Below are 22,004 nucleotides of genomic sequence, written 5' to 3'. Positions count from 1 at the left end.
TGCACATCTACACATTTTACAAGTAAAGAAAAGCGTCTTGTGTATAATTAATCTCATATCAGTAATTTACATACAAAACATAGGAGGCGAAAACAAGACAGGAAGTATTGTTGAAGTTAAACAGGGGATAAGATGTAGCACCGTCTCAGACACTCACACTGGACATTACAATCAACCCAATAGCTGCATTTATACTTTTTAAACACAGGTGTATTTGATGACATGATTCCAGTTAATTGTGTCAGTGAAAATGCTTTCATGTTGTGCCTGCTGACTCACCGACACACCCAGATGGAAATGAGCCATCAGTAATATTATTAACTTACACCTGTGGTGCAGCTGCTAAATCAAGATGTCTGCCTTGAAAACAGTCTGTGTTGCCATTGTGATCATGGGATTTGAACACCTTTGAATGCTTGTTATTACCGGCCTTGTTGCAGGCTGCCGAGTTATAATCTGAACAATGAAAGCGTGATGAAGTAACTACTGTAAATTATATATTAAGACACTGAAAAGTGCATGCTTGTTGACAGAAAGCCACATGAAGCGAGGGAGTGTCAAGTCAGCAGGTTTTTATTTGGGAGCACGAGACCGCAACAGTGGAAAACAGAGCGGTGTGAACAGTGAACGCAGCAGCTGAAAGCTCGTTGTGTGTCGATCGAGAGTCTTGTTAGGGCACACTTAGCTTCACGCAGCTGTTCTGTGTTTTTGGTTCTCAGTGAAAAGCTTTTAAATGAAGGACAGCAACACAACATTTCGTGTCACATATGACAAAACAATCCAAAAAACAAGTGTATAACTCTCAGGGAGGACAGTAAAGACAGCTTTCAATTTAACTGCCCCTTTAAAGAGTTCAGGAAATGACTTTATTGCCTTCCAGTTATAATTATACTGATGCGAAGAAAACATGATCTGTGCTGCGGAGGGCAAATAAGTTCAGTTTGGTTGGACATGATCCAAGAAAGCAGCACATTTCCCAGCAGATTACCAGAGTTTACACAAATAAAATAAAAGTAGAAGTAATAAAAATGCCATACATTAAAGGGGCACAATGTAGCTGTGGAGAAGAAATTCATACTCAGAATTTGAATATTTACTAATGAGGTAATAATACAAATTCAGAAAAATAAAGGTTTACCATAACTGAATAAACAAGATGTTCGCGAAGGAAAATAAGGTCCCAGAACACGGTTTGAAGCTAGAAAAGGTGGCAGGGTCCGCCACATATGAACAAAGTAAAACAGTATGAAACAGTGTTGTCCTTTAAGGTCAGTTTGTTTATTCAGTTTATTTAGCCATGAAAACAAAGATACTTGTTTATTTAGTTTGTTCAGGCAAAAAAGAAAGATGTATTCTCTTCTGGTTAAAATGTCTTCACCCAAAACTACAGTCTGCACCATTAAAACAGAACTATTTGTCAGTAACTAGAAATTAAATCACATTTATATGGATACATTTATATACAGGCAGCCCGATCTCGTTGGACTTTAAGCGTGCGGTGTAACACAGTGTAGAGATGACAGCAGATTTGACCTCACATGCAAAGTGTTTGACAGAATGCAAAGTAAAGCAGGAAGCCTGACATGGTGGAAAATGAGGTGCAGTGCGACAGAGAAGCTCGCTGACATGTAGGAGGAGTTCACTTTTGTATCTTCAGAGTAAATATTAACACCGGTGTGACACAGCCGGGCGCACTCGCTCACTGTCATCAGGAAGCTGTCACGACATCAGGATTATTTCTGTCAGTGTCGTAATCAGATACTTCCACAGGTCATCAACACTGACTGAGTCAACAATACATTAAAACAATACTGATCACAAGTTTGTACACGCAAAAACTGTGTGTGTGTGTGTGTGTGTGTGTGACTTTGTCCTTCTCAGACAACAGACATATTTTATAGTATCTTTATATTATTGTATAAAAATAATTAATTCTTATCAGTTAATAAAATTTGTTTCGAGATTTATTTATTTTTTTAAAAAGTTAATGGAAACCTCACTGACTGAACTAACTGATCAAGATTTGATTTAAAGGAATAGCTTGGATATTTTGAGGAACACATTTATTTGCCTTCTAGCTAAGAATTACACGAGAGGATGCTCATACGTCTGTATATATGAAGGTAAAGCCAGTAGATGGTTAGCTCAACTTAGCAAAACGATTAGAAACACAGGAAAACAAATAGCGGTGCTCCGTCCAAGTAAAATCAAAATCTGCCTCCTGATCACGTTTTCAGCCATGCACGAATAGTGAGACATGAACGACTGAGCTGCTGACTCATCTGTGTTTATTAACACTCCTGTGATGTAGCGGTTCACCACTCTGTAGAATAAAGATTTTGTGTGCTGGTGTGTGGCGTTTAATCACAAAGTCACAGCGCCACCTACCGGCCCGGCAGGCATACTACAGTTTCTACTATCATTTGTACAGATCTGATTTTCACAACGTTGTCAAATGAACGCAGAAATGTAAAAATGCAAAATAAAAACTCAAAGCTGTCGTCATGTAAACCTGTCAAGTGTAAAAGATAGCTGATTTGAGGGGTTAGCTGCCCGGCGAACAAACGGAGAAACCTTTCTGCTAAGCTAAGCTAACTGGCTGCTAGCTTTAGCTTCATATTTGAAGGATTTGCCGGATTTTTGTAAAACACAATGTATAGACTCACAAACAAAAGCATCTGTGCTGTGATCAGGACTGTTCTGACCATCAACGATTCTGTAGGATGAATCTCATTCCCAGATCATCAGCAGCCTGAAGTATATTTGAATAGTGTGTTGACAAACAGTAAATCCTGCGTATTACGGCTTTAACAGTCTGGCATGAGAGGAGTATCGACCTCCTTGTCTAACTTCCAGCAAAAAAAAGGCAAATGAACATACTTCCCAAAATATCAAATATATATATATATATATATATCATCATATTATAGCTGAAGGTAAATGAGACGTGCAAAAATGCAAAAGTAAGAGTAGCAAAAATCATTTAAGGAGAAATTGATCATTAGAAAAATATAATAATAATGATGATAATAATAATAATATTCTTCATAAGACTGCAGGTTTTTGAGTGTATTTTTTTTTAACCAAAAAATGACATAAAGACTAAATGTCTCGCATTAGGGAAGAAACATCCTAATCTTATATAAATAAACGGTACGAGATCTACCTTCCTCTGATTGAGGGAGTCTAAAACAGTGTCCATGATTCTCCCCCATCTGAAGATGATCTTTAGATGTGGGAGAATCACGTGTTGATCAAGGAACAGCAGGTGTTCATGCAGAAGGACTGAGGTGTGGTGGAGGTCTGGGGCGTCTGTGGGTCATGCAGACAGGGCAGGTACAGGTGCAGGTACAGGTGCAGGTGCAGGACCGTTATGGGACTTTGGTGCGGGATGAAGGACAGTAGAGAGGCTTCAGCATGGACATGTAGTCACAGCATGTGGGACACATCTGTTTACTCCACAGCCACTGCTCCATGCACTGAAACACAGATTGAAATACATTATTACATCTGTTGTTGTCCGTTAGGCTGGATGTTTATGATCTGTGCAGGTATTGATTTAGCTCATTGACGCCAGGAGGTAATTTCCAACATGCTGACCCACAGTAAACATGCACACGATGACCCACAGCTGTGAGGACACATTATTGTCACACTGTTTACTGAATTCACTGTTTTGTTAAAGCAGTGCAGTTCTAATAGAGCCTGAACAGTTTTCTCTGTTTAAAAAGTTACAAAGCAGGTAGATACTGTAACATGAGAATTTACTCCATTGGTTATTTATTGACAGGAAATGCAAACACTGGAAAAAAAAAACCCACAACATTTTATAAGAGCAACTTTCATGCAAGTAGTCCTAAATCTCTACAGTATATGCGGTAACTGGAAACAGGAAATGGAAAGACGCAGCTAAACCACAGCAGCTGAGACAAATTAATTACATTGGTTGTATGTGCCATATTAAAAGGAGACCTATTACGCTTTTTCATTGTTTTTATATACGCATGTTCTTGTGCATATAAAAGTCCACACCACTCTCTCGCACAGAAAACACACCTCGTCAGTAGTCCCGCCTTTAAATCCATGATTTTGTGACATCACAGATACCTTTATTCCCTAGCGGCTGGTTTGGCACGTGATGTTTGATTTAGCACAGCTGCTCTGTTGTTGTTAGCGGTGCCGGGTCAGGCGTGTATTTCTTAAAGGGACAGGAGCTAAAATAGAGCGTTTCAAACAGAAGGTGAAGAAAGAGCTGCAGCACTGGACAGTACGAGAAAACTGATGTGTTTTTGGAGCATTTAAACATGTAAACCTGCTCTAGTAACGACCCAAAACGAAATTATGAACCTGAAAACGAGCATAATATGTCTCCTTTAAATATTCATGTAGCATTTTTACTTCACCCAGTAACGAGCACTGTGAAGCGTAAAGTTACTTTACTGAACACAAAGTACCGTTACATGACATCCTAACAAGTTCACATGCTTTCTATACGACTATGAAGACAATATCTTCTACATCTCATTTATAAAAGTAGTATTATGTAGAGGCACATGTCTTTTGCCAGTGTTAAAGTAGTGTAATATTTCAGTATGGCAGCTGTAATTCAAATAGGAAACTGCAAATTCTGTTAATTTCTTTAACAAATAGTTATACTCAGGTTTTTTCTAATAAGAATACTCGCAGTTTCAAAATCAAAGATTCCCTTTTGGAAGATTTGGAATTTAGATTATTAATTATGTTTTACAACTATCAATGATGAGTTCTGGATCCTCCTAAATTGGCCTTTAACATTGAGGAGAAAGTATTGTAAAACCTCCAAATGGGCCCACAGGACGGGTTTTCAGATACAGTCAAGCTCCTGAGATTTAATCACTTGAACGTCACGCCATGTAGTAATAAAAGTTCAGGACTCCTGATGCCCAGCCCGTGAGTGCATGTCTTCCATTTTTTTTTTCCACCGATGAGTCGCCTCCGTTCAAAGAATCTTATCAGCGATGTTTCCGCAGGGAAAGTTTACGGTGGGGTGTGTGCTGCTCTTCTCTCTTCTCCATGTAGATGGGCTCGTCTGCAGACCTCCTCCTCTCATCCGAGAGCCTCCTCACCTGACAAGCCATCGCTTCGCTGCCGCTGCGGGGCCGACACTGCTCTAACCTCCTGGCCGCCTTCAGCACCCACCAAACGAGAGACATCATGATCAGTGAGCGTCAAGGCCTCAGACCAGGTGGGCTCCATGCTTCCAGACAGATTACTTTCAGGTGTAGGCAGATTGTTTTCATCCCAGTGCACGTCATGCATATCCAGGAATGAGCTGCCTTCATGCACAGTGTGATGATATCTGGCATGCTGGGATTTGAGTAAACAAGTGGAAACTCCTTTGCAAGAGGAAGGTCAGGGACATGTAAACACAGAGGAGACATGCAACGCACCTGACTTGTAAAATGTGTCTTACCCCTTTATGGAAGCGGTGCGTGCAGTGCTCTTGAACGCTCCCTCCGCTCTGCCGCATGTCCTCATGACAGATCAGGCACAACTTGTCGTCTTCATTCTGTTAACCAACAAAGAATCACCTGAATGATTTATGTTGGATTATTCATGTTATTAGTGTTGTCTGGTTGCACTGTGCTCCTACTACTCCATTATACTGTTAAAGGTTCCCTGTGGAGTCCTATTTGTATCATGCACGAAGAAACCAGTGCAAAACACTCCTACCCTCACTTTTAGATTTTTCTTCTGATCAACATTTGATGACAGTAACAAACACACACAAAAAGAAAACATAGCATTTTGCTTGCAAAGACAAGGAAGAGGACGTCAAGCTCTTAAACATGGATGTCACCATCGAACAATTTCAATGTTTAAAAATCACTATATGTACACAGAAAATACAATCAATTAACTTGTTAGGCCTTAAAGAGGAACATAATGCGTTTTGCTGAGACTCTGATCGTAAACAAACTTGTATTTGTTTACCAGAAAACCTGTTTAAAATAACGAATATTTTCAAAGAACTGATGTATCTGAAGTCTGAAGTTGAAATTGTGACAACAAACAGACAAACTACAATCTGACTGATTATATAAATGTTGCGATGAAGCCCTCTGATGCTTTGTTTGGCTTTCAAGACTGCAATTCTTTTTATTTAATTATTTTTCGCTGTCATATTGAATCACAGAAAGCTTCTAAAACTAAAACCAAACATACCTTGTTTATTTATTTCACAGTTTCGTAACTTTAGATTATTAGCTTATTTATCTTAGGTAGGTAGCGTCTCATCTGTGAGCGGATGGACGCTTCCCTCTGCACAGTGATAAGGTTAGAAGGTGTAGTTCTGTAGAACGAAAGAAAGTTCTGTAGTGACTACATGAAACTGCTCACAACAAGATCTGTGGATTATCGTGAGTAACTGGGTCATGATTTCTGGAGAGATATGTTGCAGGTTTATTTTTGGCAGACATCCCTTCAGCCGACGTCTCCAAAGTTCTGTAACTCACCGTCTAGATGAATGATTAGCACTAAGGGTAAGAGTGAAAATATGTATTTGATTTTGAGGTGAAATGTCGCTTTGACACAGGTTAAGAGGTAAAAAAAAAAAAAATGTGACAAATACAACATATAGAAGTGTTTCAGCCCTTTTCCAGCCCATTTTACAATCTTGAGATGCCGTTTATGTCTCATGCCGGGCAGTTCAAACCTGTCTGTGATCCCGTCAGCACATTAGATAATTCACCACTTAGCGTTATCTAAGAACTCTTTAATCCTCAAGGATCCATATGATTAACACAGTGAACAGCAGAGTGCACCGAACCTCACTGACCCTGCAGTTAATCTGCTAATCTACAACATGCCGAGCAACTAAAATAAACTGTAGGAACTGCTTAAAATTTTCACAAACTTTACTGCACTTCTGCTCACCAGAGACATGATCCTCTTATCGCTGAAACACATTCTCCTCTCGAACGACTCGGTGAGCTCTGGGATGGGGGTGATGCGGTTCTCCATGGCTGACTTGGGGCGGCTGTTGTCGTCCGAGGAGCAGCGTCGGGCTCTCTGGTGGGGCCTGACCTCCCCCTTCTCCTCTCGGGTCTTGATGTGGCTCGGGGTCGGTGCCATTGTCGCCACATGGAGCCTGTTTAACTTCATGGCGTCTAACTGTGACTGTTGACCACACAGAGAGGTAAAAGATGTCAAAACAGATAATGCACACAAGTCAATTTCAGCTTGAAGGAAAACAATAGTGTGATTTTTATGTTTTTCCAATAATAGCTGTAATGAATTAAAGGAACGTTAAACCTGACAGACGATCGTGCTGTTAACCACTTCTAATATTCTTAAGTGACGTGTTCAAGCGCCTGATTATAATTTGTGTCTCAACTCAGGGCACCAGCTTCGTGGATTATTTACACAATCACAATAATCAGATTATTGCACCGGTGTGTTATGCAACAGGTCTGTTGAGGATACAGATAAGATACAAAGTGGATTTAAAGTTTGTGGTGGTTTGAGGTGAGTATTCAAATTTTGATGACGTCCACTAGCTCAAAAATAAAACTAATTGTTATGATGACGTGCAGAGATTGATTTCAGGAGTATCACAGCCTGAGGAAAGAAGCTGCTCTGTAGTCTGGAGGTACGGCAGCCGATACTTCTGTTTCTTTTGCCAGACGGGTGAACAGACGTATATCACTGAAGCTGGGTAGATGGTAGATCTTCAAGGGGGGTTTTAATCTCTCCTAAACATCAGTGCTACTGAAGACAAAATCAACAATTCAGAGTAGTCACCCTTTACACCAAGAGGCCAGTGTGGACCGTGTTGAAAACTGAATGTGGGGTGCTCACAACAGACAGAAGGCAGCAGAGCCGTAAATATCCCGAATTTAAGTACTGAATTTCGCTCCAAAATGCTGAACCCTGCACGCAACTCAGTAGTATATTTTACTTAGACAGTAGAATCACCTCTTTACCTGATTCGGAACAAAGGTTTTATTCTATAAAGTAAGTTTCCAAACTAAAGCTGAGATGTGTAACATCAGTGAAGAAGCTTAGTGGTTTGGAGCATATTGTGTAATGTCTAAAAAGCCACATTACAGCATATATCTGCTAATGGATTGATAAGTGAGTTATTTGGCTCATTGCTCGTCTGGTTCTAATGCTCAACTCAATCTTTGTTGGCAAGCGATGACAGGCTTTCAGACTTTAAAAAAAAATAAAAAATCTATTTTTCAGCTGAGTTGCAGCCGTCAGTGCTTCTTTGACAGCACCGAGAGGCCGATCTTTATGAGTGTGTGTGTCATCATGTCTCTCATCAGCTGCTTTTGTTTCACCTGCGAACAAACTCAGAGGATTTTTACAGTAACAAAAAAACAGACCAAAGAAAATAAAAGCTCTCCAAATGGAAACACAGTATCAGTGGAAATCTAATCAGATGATGAAGCACCACTTCAGTGATTAATGTTAACATTTAAAGTTACACACTTACTGATTTGGCCTCTTGTGCATACAAAGTGTATGTCTACAGTTTAATAAAACATCCACCTCACTAAACTGAGTATCTGCTGTATGACCCACACGTGAGCTGCCATGTAGCTGCCATTGACTTCTGACCTCCCCGTGACAGGAGGCAAGCGAAAGGTCAGTTTACTCGAGGCAATGAATCGACCACAGCACTGTTCTATAGATCGTAAGTTCTCTGTTTGTATAAGAGATCTCACATGACTTAAAAACACAAGATATTTTTCAGAAAATTCCCTTCAAGACGATTTGTTGTGGGAGTGCGTCACACACTGCTGATGCGAGACTGGCTGAGGTAAATTAAAGGTCCCGATCACTTCTGCAGTTCCCAAATGATAACTGGAAAGATTTAAGCTCAACTAATGAGTGTGAACATATTCACTTACTGTAACACCTGAACATTATACAGCTAGAAGGTAAGAAGAGAGGTCTTTAGCTCAGACTAGTCATGTGAAATGGGTGAATAAATTAGCTTGAAGTAATAAGGAAATGTTAGCTGATTATCTACACGCTGTACTTTCTTGCAAAGAGATCGATTAAACTAATAAATAAATTATTAAATTGTTATCTTGAAGTAAATCGTTATGAATAGACATTTAAAAGAAATACAGAAATAGATGAAGTATTATAAAAAAAAAAATGTTTAAGAGCTTATGTTGTAGATAAATGATATAAACAGCTGAAACAAATGGATCAATGCTTGAAATAGAAAGCTCAAAGCTACTGATAAATGGTCAAAACAGATGGCGATAAGTGGCACATGAACAGGTGAAATAATCAGCTAAAATTAAAAGATGAAGGGCTGAAATGTAAGAAATGTTAATACAATTGTACATCAGTTTTCAAACCTGTCACTGGAATATACTCTACATCATTTTTATAAAGTTTCTACAATGGCATGTTAGATTTTGACACAGTAACTTATTTCTATATCAGTTTAAAAACATTTCTTCATGCTGTCAAGATATTTTCTTGAATGTGTGATGCAGCTATCTACATGTCAGTGCAAGTACATACACTGAACACTGTCACATGCATGCATCCGTCAATGCTGGCGGTCCTCACCACAGTCGGGAGTGAAGCTCTTCGGTCAGCTCGTGTTTTCGCAGGTCTTCTGAAACTGCGTTTTCTTTCTCTGGAGTGTGCGGATTCGGATCCGTGACCCCAATAACTGCTCATCCATTTTGTAAAGTTACCATCATCGTCATCATCATTGTCCACAACGAAAGCAGGCAGGAGCCTCAGAGACATGATGGAGCTGTGCAGAGAGCCTCTTGACGCGAGCAAGTCCCGGTGCAACAGATGAAAGTGAGATCCCGGCCGAGTGGCACAGAAGAGGAGGCTGACCTACTGAGCCTCTGACTGACTGGCTGCTCTACTACACTGCTCTGCCCCACAAGGCAAAGGTAGCTTACTTCAATTAGATCCCTGTGGAGCCTATGGCGCTGCTGCTGTAGTGGTATTCTTGGACGATCCAAAAATAAACCACAGAGCTTTCACTCAAGTCTATAAACAAGTGAATCTTCTATAATCTAGTTATCTCTGCTGGGAGAAAGTAAAAATGGAGGTGATGGGAATAAACGGGGAGGTGGGAGGCAGAGAGGAGCTGTTTCCATTACAGTGCGGGGCCTGGGGGTAGACAAGTGAAACTCCAATTTGCCCATACTTTCCACTCGCTGAGTACATCAAACCTGTCAATAATTATGGAGTGCAGGCTACCCTGTCTGCTGCTGTGTGTGCTGAGAGCCTGCGGCTTATTTAATACAGGACAGAGGGACCATTTGTTTTCATAGATGTACTGAATCATATTTCTTGTGTTGTCGCCTTCATTTTTTGTCAAATAACAACTCTGATATGAGGGAAAACTGGAAAAGCAACATATACACAGGCTGGAACCAAAATAAATATTCCACGTCACCAAAGCACATATGTTGAGTCCACTCTTGATTCAATATCATCACCTGTATTATATGGCTGACAGTTTATAACCTGAATATGAGTGAATTATGACCAACATTAAACATGCAGGATGTTACAGTATAGGCTGTTTTTAATATGTTGTTCAAAAGGGCTCTTTGTAGTTTTGGTTTTACTATTAACAAATTTAATGAGGTAATAATACAAACTCAGAAATATTTATTTTTCCCCTTAACTGAATAAACAAGCTGTTCTCAGAGGAAAATAAGGTCCCAGAACACTGTCTGAAAGGTGGCAGGGTCCGCCACATATAAAACAAAGTTAAACAGTATGAAGTTGTGTTTTTGTTAAAGTCAGTTTGTTTATTTAGTTCATTTAGGCAACAAAAAAAAAGGTCGATGAAGATCTTTCTCTTCTGATTAAAACGTATTTCCCAAATCTACATAGCGTGCCTCTAACGTTAAGTTTTATACCATTTTGTTTTCATTTAAACATTTAAACTGGAACATGAGCAAAATCCTCCTTCCCAAACTGAAAGGATCAAAAGGCTGCTAATCACCTCTGAGACACAAGTCCCAAAGAGGAGGACTAATCTGAGGAGAGCGCTGTTATGAGACATTCTCGCTGCTTTGTCATGTAACCGCAGAGCGCGACTGAGAACAAGATTACAGTAATCTGTTGTTTTTCCAAAGATGGGGACCAATAAAAGTTGTACCTGAGCACAAATGACCTAAAAAAAAAGAAGTACTGTATATATGTCAACATGATCTTCCATGCAACCCAAATATTTTTCAATTAATGGAATAATAATGTTGTAATCAGATTACACTTTCAGAGAAGAAAAATCCAAACTAACATCTTTTGGGATATTTTTAAAGCCGTTGTATTTGTTTTAACAGAAACAAATTGCAGCCTGATATGTAATAAATTACAATAAATAGATAAATATATGAAAAGGAGGAAAACAGTACCTGTAATATGTTTCAAATCTAGTTGAAGTACAGGGTGTCAGACTTGTGAATACACCCAGTTTAACTTGCTTTTTCTTGTTGTTTGTGTGTCAAACATCTGCAGGACAAGGTTGCAAAATACTTTCTACAGCACAATTAAAAAACACCTGAATGAACTGCTAATCTGATTAAATGATCTAAAATGGAAAATGTCGGTGTGTTTGCATGATGGATTTGTAAAAGATTCAGATTGTCACATCTAAATACTTCTCAGCGTTAAAGGGGTCATGTGTCAAAACATCTATTGGCAGCGACTAAAACTAAGCCAGTCTGCGCTAACTATAGCAGGCACATTTTACAGGAATAACAAACAAGAGTCAGGAATAACCAGAAGATCAGTTGTCCTTATTGTAACCTCTGTCTGTGGCCCTTTTATCTTTCTACAGCAGCAAAATATGCCGGGTCACTGGAGAGAGTCTAGCAGTAGCAAAACTGAGAGTTATCCTGTGAAAAGTCTGTGCTGCTGCAAGGACAGACCTCTTTGTCATAAAGGCTTGTAAATACAGTTGACTTTGAAAAGTGTTCAGCGCTGGTTGCTGTTGAGGACAGATGGCCGTGGGCACAACATTGACCAGTCAGGCTCCAGCAGTGTCCAGACAGGGCAGCACAAAGCTCTGAAGTGGGACAGAATGGAGAATGAACTTGGCAAAGACACAAAAACAAACACATGTGAACCATTATTAAATCCACATTGATCAGAATTTTTAAAAACGCACCGAATTGGTGCTAAGGATCGATGAGAATATTGCCTTTACTATGAGGGAAAAGTTGACTACATGACGGTATGGTCTTTTGATGACAGCGATAAGCATCCACCACAATGTCTTCCTACAGAAATAATGTATACGTGCAGAGGGTTACACATAATATGGCACTCAAGTGATAGTTCCTGCACAGTGCAAGCGTAGGCAACAGCAAGGTTTTATATATCAGCAGCACTGCCGCCTGGTGGCTGCAGCCAACCTGCATACAGAGATTTATACATTTTAAAAAAAGTCAAAAGCTAAAATAAAATAGAATTCAGTTTACTGCAAACTAAATGGTATACTTGGTTGGTGAAAGGCCTGCTAGCTTCTTTCTAGAACTTTCTTTATAATTTCAGATACTGTGAACAGTTCGTTTCAGTAAATACATGATTACATGGGTTGTTGTTGTTGTGACAGCGAGGAGGAGGATGTTGACTTGTAGGGGTCCATGGTCAATTTTACCCTGCAGCTCCCTGATGTAATAATTACATCTGTTAAACATGTTTCTTCTGTGCTATAGTGATCGATTACATAATGCACAACTAATTTTACACAGCCGTTCACTGCATAGCCCGACCATCACCCAGGCTCAGCTGCATCACTGGCACAGTCCCAGAGAACCTACTGCTCTGAGGTTGCAAGTGAAAATGTTTGTTATTCAGTGTCTTGTAACCTGTTCACCAATAAGAAATGCATTTGAGTGATTTCTGTTCATTCTGAAATATTCTCCTGAGGAAAGTCTTTCACCCATTTATTTATTGAGTTATTTACTTTTGTTCTCTTATTCTGCCATTGCCTGTTGATACTTTTGTCTTTTTTTTTCTCTGTTCCTTATACATTGAATTGATATGACTGACTGATTATACTGAATAAAAATATTAGTATAGATAATGATATATAATGATAACAACAATGATATTATAATATTAATAACAACAGCAACAATAATAATATTAATAACACCAAAAAATATTAACAATAATGGCTATTATTATCATTATCATTATTATTATTATTGTTATTATTATTGCTGAATATATGTACTGGTATGTAAATGAATAAAACTATAAGAATGATTGGTCAAGATTTTGCTGAAAAAGTTGATTTTTTTTTTTTTAAATATTTTTTTTTTTACAGATGAAGAATAATATTATTATTAAATTCCAGAGGAACAATAATATGGAGTTAAAATCATCCCAAAACCTCACAAACACACAACACATGTATGTCACGCCCAGCGATTCACAAACAAACTCAGTGTGGGTTGTGAATACCAAAAATCACTCACAAAATTATGCATTTTGTTTTGCAAATAAGAAACGTACCTATCAAACAAATACATCATGCCTCAGAAACAAATACAGCATGTTTTACACATACAAAGAAACATATGTCTTCAATTACAAAAAAATCCTTCAAGTACAAAAATAGTACAAACTTCAACTACAACAAAATCCACACAAATAATAATAATACCTTTCAAAAATTAAAAAAAATGTTGTTTGGACTACAAAATGGAACTTACGAACTACAAGTACACGCAGCCCCCGCCACTCGTCCGCCAGTATCCCATGATTCCTCGGTGCGTCAGTGACCTCACAGAACACGGGAAGAAGAAGAAGCGGCCGTTGCTCACGCTGCTTGGTGCTGCTGCTGCTGGCTGGCTAACTATCGCTCGGTTGTAAAATCATGGCTGCCTCAAAGCCAGTCGAGCCGCAGTCCGGCACTGGACTACCGCGCTGGCAGCTGGCCCTGCTAGTCGGGACTCCCATAGTGCTGGGAGTGGGCGCGGTGTACCTGTGGAACCGGAGCAGGACGAAGGAGAGGAAAAGTACCGGGGAGCGGAAAACACCAGAAGGCAGCGCCAGTCCCGTGCAGGGCCAAGACGGCGCAGCACGAGCCAACCGGGAGCAGGAGAACATGGTAACGTTACCCCGCTGCCTCGAGACTCCTCTCTGCTCTGCTGCTAGTGTGTTACAACATCACCTACATTAGCACGAGTTTGCCGTGACATGGCGCGCACACCTCTCTGGCTGCGCATGTCATTGCCGATACGGCTCAGTCAAGGACACCTAACATTCCTGCCGCTGTCACTGACAGCTACCTTCACCACAGCGAGGCCGATAGCAACCGGTTCACCGCTGCTGGATTAGCCGTTAGTAACCGCTAGCTAGCTGTCGCGCAAGCTAACGTTATCGGGGTAGCTAGCGTTAGCTGGGTTAATTAGCCCGGTTGTAAATGCGTTAACATGACAGGCCAGTAAAGAAAGTATCTTCGACATGAATATATAAGTGCTGCTGGTAAATTGCGCGCTAAAACGCTTACGAGAATAATATGAGAATATGTCGTTTTGATAGTTGGTAGGGAAGGTGTTCGTTTCGCTTTTGGTCATGCTAGCATGATCTTCTCAGAAAGACGAGTGGGGCGGGGGTAGGCAGTCATTTGAATCAGTCTCATAAGGCGGAGGCGGTTTTGGTAGATTAACAATTAATTCACTTTGTTTTATCACGCAGGGTAATGTGCAACAACACAGCCTGATTTATGCAACTAGCGTGACTCGCTGATAGTCCATTCACGATGTAGAAACCAATAATGTGTCTTCTTTAGCTGCAGGATTTTGTGAGTATGAGGTCATTAGCTCATTTTTTGTGGGAATATCGAAATGTAACTTAACAGCCATTACCATGTGATAAACCAGGCATGATACATATGAGGTCTGAGGTTATATTAATGTGTCATGCAAAAAAAGTCAGCTATAGTAGGCAATCATCTTTTTCCTAGTGCCAGCAAAACTATTGGTGGTGGTTTAGTATTATATCTGTTTTCCTTAAATCAGTCTAAATGTGGATGTAGTTTTTGAAAATGGTTCTTGGCGCTTGTTGCCTGTCAGTTTGATGGCCTTAGATCCCAGCAGCTATCTGAAGATACTGAGGGATTTTTAATTATGTAGAAAAAAAATTTGTCTTAAGGGTCTTCAATCCTTAAAGCAGTCTACCAAGTCGCAGGGGAGACCACTCAATCAATATTTGCTTTCCTTTTCTCTCTCTTTCATTTAGAACCCTTTGGATCGGGCCCAAGCAGCAAAGAACAAGGGCAACAAGTATTTCAAGGCTGGGAAGTATGAGAACGCCATCCAGTGCTACACGGAGGCCATTGGACTGTGCCCCACAGAGCAGAAGACTGATTTATCAACATTTTACCAGAACAGAGCGGCAGCATACGAGCAGCTGGTGAGCAACACCTTCTTTCATTCTGTGCACAGATTGTTGTTAATGTGAGTGACCCACCTGGTGTGTAATGTGCTGCATTTTGAGACAACTTCTTTATTGATTGATTTGCAGAATTGAACAGTAATTTGGTCATTTCTATCACAGTCACACGTGATTCTCTTTAGATTACCACTGCAAGTATCTTTTGACGTACGGCACATTTATATGCCTGTAATGGCTTTAGTTCATTTTAATGGAGCATTTTTTTTCTTATGCCAGCCAGAAGACATGGCGTGCCTATGAAGAATAGTTTTTGGTCCTGTCTGGTCAATGTGTTGCAGACTCTGTGCAAATCATTACAACCAAAAAGTCAAAAGTCCCCTTCCACCCTCAAGTGTGAAGCTCTACAACTTGAAACTTTGATTAATCAGTAAAGAAAATTTCATTCTATTCTTGAGCAGTGAAATTTTGGTGGCTTATTCAGACTTGTTTTATCACTGAGGAAATGCTTTTAAAAGAGCTTCTCTCCCCTTCAGGCTGAAATGTGCCATGTTCTGTCTGTGTTATTGTGTTATATTTCTTGGTTACAGATGTTCTGTTTTTAAAGGTCCAGTTTGTGGGTTGTAGGAGAATATATTGGCAGAAATTGGTTATAATATTCAGACTTGTGTTTTTATTGGTGCATAATCACCTGAAATTGAGAAATTGTCATTGTTACTTTACCTTAGAATGATTTTATATGTACAGAGGAAGCAGGTCCTCTTCCACTGTGTCCACCATGTCGGACACAGTGTTTCGCAGTGTTGGATGGACAAACCGAACACCGGCTCTAGAGAGGACGTTTGTGTGTTTATAGTGGCCACTGTAATAGAGCGTGAGGCGAGGGGTGTTTAGTTGGTGTCATTCTACAGCCTCACTGCCTGGTGCCACTAAATCCTACACACTGGACCTTTTTAAATATTAGTTTCATTATTGGTTTTCAGATAACATATATGCTGTAGGTCTCTCCATTCAGATTGTGTATTCAGACAGAGATATGTTTTAGAAGATTAACATCTTATAACTCATATTTCAGATGAAATGGGCAGAAGTGGTACAGGACTGCTCTCAGGCTGTTGATCTGAATCCACGCTATGTCAAGGCTCTCTTCAGGAGGGCCAAAGCTCTGGAAAAACTAGACAACAAGAAGGAGTGTCTAGAGGGTGAGACTCTCTTTTCTTCTAAAATAACATTTTCAAATGGAACTTGAATTATGCAACTTATGTTTGTTCCCTGTGTTCCTCCAGACGTCACAGCCGTATGTATTCTTGAGGCCTTCCAGAACCAGCAGAGCATGCTGCTAGCAGACAAGGTTCTGAAACAACTGGGAAAAGAGAAGGCCAAAGACAAGTACAAGGTATTTGTCCAGTTTCGAGACATATATTTTAATTTAATTTCTCTGAATTGTCACACTAACTTGTTTATTTTTTTAACCCCTCTTGTAGAACCGTGAACCGATGATGCCCTCTCCTCAGTTCATCAAATCCTACTTTAGCTCGTTCACCGATGACATCATCTCACAGCCCCTGCAGAAGGGGGAGAAGAAAGATGAAGACAAGGACAAGGAGGGCGAGGCAGCCGAGGTCACTGGAAGGTCAGACGATGTTTACTAAGTTAGATCTTAGCTGGTAGCACTCAGGTTGATGCTGGCAGCAGGTGGGGAAGTGTAAGTTTGCTGGTAATTTTTCACAGGGATCTTTGTGACAGAATGGAAAAAAGCCTTTTGACTCTAAGCTCAGGGAGATGTATGACAAGCAAGATAAGGAGGAATGTGAAACTGCTGAACTGAAACTTAGAGCTCAAGAATTAAAGATATGGTGCAGAGAATGTTTGACCTGAAGTTGGTGCTAGAGAACAGGGCACTGATTAATCAAATCCCAAACATTGCATCCTCTAGAGATCAAGAGTTGTTCACTGAATGTTGGGTTTTCCAGCTCGCTCCAGATTTTGGTGTTTGGTGTATCTGGAAATGTTATCCTGACTGTTTTTGCATAGAACCTTTACAGAACAGCCTGTTGGACAAATAGAAATATTGACCAATTGTTGATTCGTGAACAAACTCATTCAGATACATCCATGAAATTCAGCGTTTACTAATAGACAAACGAAGGACCACAATCAGAAACCGCTTTATTTGCCAAGTGTGGCTACACATACAAGGACATTTTTTTTCTCTATGACTTCTCAACTCTGCTTTTTTACAAACTATTAATTGTTGAAAAAGAAGAAAAAAAACCTATGCGATCCATTCCAGAAACAGCGGTAGCTTCAAATCTGGGTCAGTTACTGTGGTAATGTACTCTGTGAACCCAACCTGAATGCTGGCAGGTTTTATTTTCGGTTTTAACATAGTGCAACATTAAGGCAGCTGTCAGAAGGACAACCAGTCCACAAGCTTTAAAAACGCGACACACCGATCAGTGAACGATTATTTGTCATGTTGTGACATTGTTACCATGGCGAGCTTGTCATGTTGGCGATAATTTGAATATTTCAGGTGACGATGATGGTTGTGCCAACCAAAGTCAAGATTCTAAATCATGAGTAACTGTAGTTTAAAAGTGAGTTTTTGACATAGGTTGTCATAATGTGGTTTATTTACACATGTATATATTCAGTAAATGCTGTTCAACAAGATTTTTATAGACATCTCAAAATGTGGAGTCAGTTTGAACCTAGTATCAGTACCTTCAGTATCATTTATTGCTGGGTTGAACTCAGACTTTACATATCTTATCTGTTTGATCCATATTTACATCTTCAGTTGCTGCCACCTGCATTTTGTCGCTGTCGCAGTTTTACAGCTAAAACGAATGAAGGTTAACATACATTAGCATTCCAATACTTAAATCCATTAAGAAAGTTAAAGTCTGCTAAATTATGAATGTGTTTTATGTTAAATAACATGAGGGTCTGTTAGAGGTAGCTAATATTTGACTTTGGCTTATTGACTCATTTCTCTATTCCAGTTTTTAGATCAGATATTGAAAACTGTTCCACTGTTGATTTTGAGTGAGTGTGTATGTGACGTAACTTGAGTGAAATAATTCTAATCAGAGGCTCTGGAGCCAAAAAGTCTTGCGTTTTCAATCTCAGGCCCCAGGTAGATTATAAACTTTACCTCATTTCTTTTTCACCTCCTCAGCTCCGGCTACCTGAAGGCAAAGCAGTACATGGAGGAGGAGAACTACGACAAAATCATCAGTGAATGCACCAAGGAGATCGAGTCAGGTGGTCGATACACTGCCGAGGCCCTCCTGCTGCGTGCCACATTCTACCTGCTGATTGGTAACGCGACTGCTGCTCAGCCCGATCTGGACCGGGTAATCAACATGCACGACGCCAATGTGAAGGTACGGACTGTTTTTTTATTTGACAGCTTGATCTCAGTTCAACTACTGGGATAGTGGATTAGCAGGACTTTAAGTGAATGCAAACTCACGCTCTGTTTTGTCGTTTTAAATGTTGACAGCTACGAGCCAACGCTTTGATCAAGCGTGGCAGCATGTACATGCAGCAGCAGCAGCCTATGCTGTCTACACAAGATTTCAACATGGCAGCCGAGATCGACACACGCAACCCTGATGTCTATCACCACAGGGGACAGGTAGGAGTGTGGCTCAACTGGTCTCTTCCAGTTTGTTAGATTGATTGGCTGTCTGCTCTATATATCACACTTTGCTCCATGCAATAGCTCTCACTAATGTCTCTCTTTCGCGCAGCTGAAAATCCTACTGGACCAGGTGGACGAGGCGGTGGGAGACTTTGATGAGTGCATCCTGCTCAGGCCTGACTCTGCTCTCGCACAGGCACAGAAGTGCTTTGCTCTGGTAAGTACCCAACTTAAGATGTGAAAAGCAATCTAGCTTCCAGGAACTAGATAAACTGAATTGTCAGTACCAGCAATGAGTGCTACAACTCTAGATTAGCTGCTGAGTTTCTTGTGTTATTTTCAGTACAGACAAGCTTATACTGGAAACAATCCGTCACAAGTACAGACAGCCATGGACGGCTTTGAGGACGTTATCAGAAGGTTCCCCAAGTGTGCTGAGGGCTACGCTCTTTACGCTCAGGTACAGAATCAAAAACATGATTTTCTTTTTACACGTCAGTTGATGCTTTAGCAATCATTTGTTCTGCTCATTTACAACATGTTAAAACAATAAGTTATAGGCCTTATTGGTGTGCTTCGATGTGTTCAACATGTACAACACAACTGTGTATCTTCTCAGGCTCTGACTGATCAGCAGCAGTTTGGAAAAGCTGACGAAATGTATGACAAGTGTATTGAACTGGAACCAGACAACGCTACCACATATGTCCACAAGGGGTAGGTATTTTACCTTTTTATTAAAATAACATTTGTAAACTAGTCAACTCTTTTTAAATGTTCAATCTTTGTCCAGTTTGTTACAGCTCCAGTGGAAACAAGACCTTGACTTGGGTCTAGAGCTCATCAGTAAGGCCATCGAAATTGACAACAAATGTGACTTCGCCTATGAAACCATGGGAACCATCGAAGTTCAAAGGTGAGATTAACAATTTGTCTCGATCCACACGTGAGAAGACTCATTGACGTGCTTGAAATAACCGGAGAACTTTCCTTTCAGGGGCAATCTGGACAAGGCAATAGAAATGTTCAACAAGGCAATTAACCTAGCCAAGTCGGAGATGGAGATGGCCCATTTGTACTCGTTATGTGATGCAGCATACGCCCAGACTGAGGTGGCGAGGAAGTACGGGCTGAAACCTCCAACACTGTAACTCCTCCGCCAACCGATCGCCAATCTGTTCATCGCTCAACATAACTGTGTTTAAAAGTGCAACTGTCTGATTTAACTTTGATTTGTAAAAAGTGAATACTGGATTATGTGAGAAATAATTAAGAGCCCTGGAAATATATATATATACACCCTGTTTACATCACATTCGAAGGGTTTGCTATCACAGAGAGAAGGATTTCTATTCACTATCAAAGCAGAGGCTGTAATCTGGGGTCTGACTCGGTGGGATGTCGGGTGTGGGAGGGTGGGGTCTTGATCAATGCTGACACTTTCAGTCGTCAAACCCTTTTATTGCTAAGTAAAGAGAAGGAATGTGTTCAGAAAACATACATGAACGGCCATGTATACCTGTCTTATTAACAGTCGCTATGTAAAAGAAAGCGGGAGTCGAAGTGTGCGCAGTCTGTTGAACCGATAACTGACTTCAAGGCTTTTGTGACAATTTCAAATCTACAGAAAAATACTGTGAGAGCTTTATATAGTTCTAATGGACTGTTCACTTGTTAATTTATGCTGATCTAAAGTGGTTTTGTCCGGCTCCTTTCCTATTGTAACATACATTAGCAGTTCTGAATGCAAGATAAAAAATTATAGTCAAATGTGTAATGTCTGTGTTTGTAATGTTGGAGTTGATCCCATGGACACGGAGCAGCAGAGAAGATAGTTTAGCAGCCGGAGGTGTTTTTTTTGTTTTTTTTAATTATGGGATTGCCTGTTTTTCTTTTTTTTTATATACTTTGTGCAGCATGTTCACTTTATAAATAAATGTAAATGCAATGCTCGTGCTGTCTTGAACACTAGGAAAACGCTAACTATAAGAGACTTTGGGCAAAACACTTTTGATTAGATAAACAGCTTTGTGTCTTTAGTTTTTTGAAAGATGTTTTTTTTTTTTTTTGAATTGCCTCGAGTGTCAGATGATGTCACAAGGGATTCAGTGTTTTTTCCTAGCTCACCTCGATTGATAAACATGATTTATTTTCTATTTTCTTGTAAAATGTTTATTTTTCATGATATTTGGTTTCAACTGAAGACAGTCGTATTTTTCTTTTCTCACATTTTCAAATTATATTGTCACAAACCCGAGCCTTATTGCTTCTGACCCACATACAGCCCTGAGAAACTCTTGGCACTTTGTATGATCTGGTTCAGTAGCATCTGAACTTTGTAAAAGGAAAAATAACAAATATAAAAATTAGCCGTTGCTGCTGAATGTTCGTATGTTTGGAACAATTTAACATTTTTGGAAAACTAAATTTAAGTACGTCTTGTTCTGTGACATTCATTCATGTAGCAGCAGTGATGGCTAATTTTTATTGAATGTTGTTATACAAAGGAACCAGATCACGCAGTCTGAGCTGCAGCTGGTGACGACTACTTCTCAACAAAAAACATCTTTGTTACACTTACAGAATCAAACAAGTAAACCTTTTGAGAAATTGATACATATCCCTCAGTGGATAATTTGTGGGTATCCACATAACTTTGGCCGTTTGATAGTTGTTATGCAGACATTCTTCATCAGCGACATGTATGGTGACCAAAGTAAAAGAGAATATGAATCCTAATAAAGTTATAATTCCTGGAATGAATTTCACAGTTTTATTTTGCTTTATTGTCTAATTTTCTCTCTCGTCTGGGTTTCATCCTGGTTGTCTTCAACATTTATGCTCGTGCTGCCCAAAACTGACTTTGACAGCTAATTATACACTTGTGTGTAACCGCAAATGAAACTATGTAATTAAAATCTCATTTGAAAGGAAACATTCACCCAAAAATGAATCAGTG

At 39.8% G+C, this 22,004-nt stretch overlaps 2 protein-coding genes across 3 annotated transcripts; one reads left to right on the top strand and one right to left on the bottom strand.

Moving 5' to 3' along the window:
* Positions 1 to 2,979: 2,979 nt before the first annotated feature.
* lnp1 (leukemia NUP98 fusion partner 1) lies at positions 2,980 to 9,931 on the bottom strand. 2 transcript variants are annotated; one of them, XM_037115573.1, is made up of 5 exons: positions 9,577 to 9,931; positions 6,916 to 7,158; positions 5,453 to 5,548; positions 5,106 to 5,165; positions 2,980 to 3,479 (listed from the first exon to the last, which is right to left on the bottom strand). In XM_037115573.1, exons 1-5 carry the CDS (start codon positions 9,760 to 9,762, stop codon positions 3,372 to 3,374), a joined length of 693 nt encoding a protein of 230 aa, XP_036971468.1. In that variant the 5' UTR covers positions 9,763 to 9,931; the 3' UTR covers positions 2,980 to 3,371. The 2 variants fall into 2 exon arrangements, with proteins under 2 accessions (XP_036971468.1, XP_036971467.1); XM_037115572.1 differs by lacking the exon at positions 2,980 to 3,479 and having other exon boundaries at positions 3,625 to 5,165.
* Positions 9,932 to 13,768: 3,837 nt separating this feature from the next.
* Positions 13,769 to 21,808, top strand: tomm70a (translocase of outer mitochondrial membrane 70 homolog A (S. cerevisiae)). Its single transcript, XM_037115345.1, has 12 exons — positions 13,769 to 14,107; positions 15,241 to 15,414; positions 16,469 to 16,595; positions 16,680 to 16,789; positions 16,878 to 17,026; positions 18,578 to 18,785; positions 18,905 to 19,039; positions 19,155 to 19,262; positions 19,389 to 19,505; positions 19,665 to 19,762; positions 19,839 to 19,961; positions 20,043 to 21,808. The coding sequence occupies exons 1-12, from the start codon at positions 13,874 to 13,876 to the stop codon at positions 20,194 to 20,196; spliced, it is 1,737 nt and encodes a 578-aa protein (XP_036971240.1). The 5' UTR covers positions 13,769 to 13,873; the 3' UTR covers positions 20,197 to 21,808.
* Positions 21,809 to 22,004: the final 196 nt, after the last annotated feature.

Source organism: Acanthopagrus latus, chromosome 11, assembly GCF_904848185.1.
Source record: "Acanthopagrus latus isolate v.2019 chromosome 11, fAcaLat1.1, whole genome shotgun sequence".
Taxonomy (NCBI): Eukaryota; Metazoa; Chordata; class Actinopteri; order Spariformes; family Sparidae; genus Acanthopagrus; species Acanthopagrus latus.
Note: the sequence above shows the minus strand (reverse complement) of the source record. Positions and strands in the feature narration are given on the sequence as shown.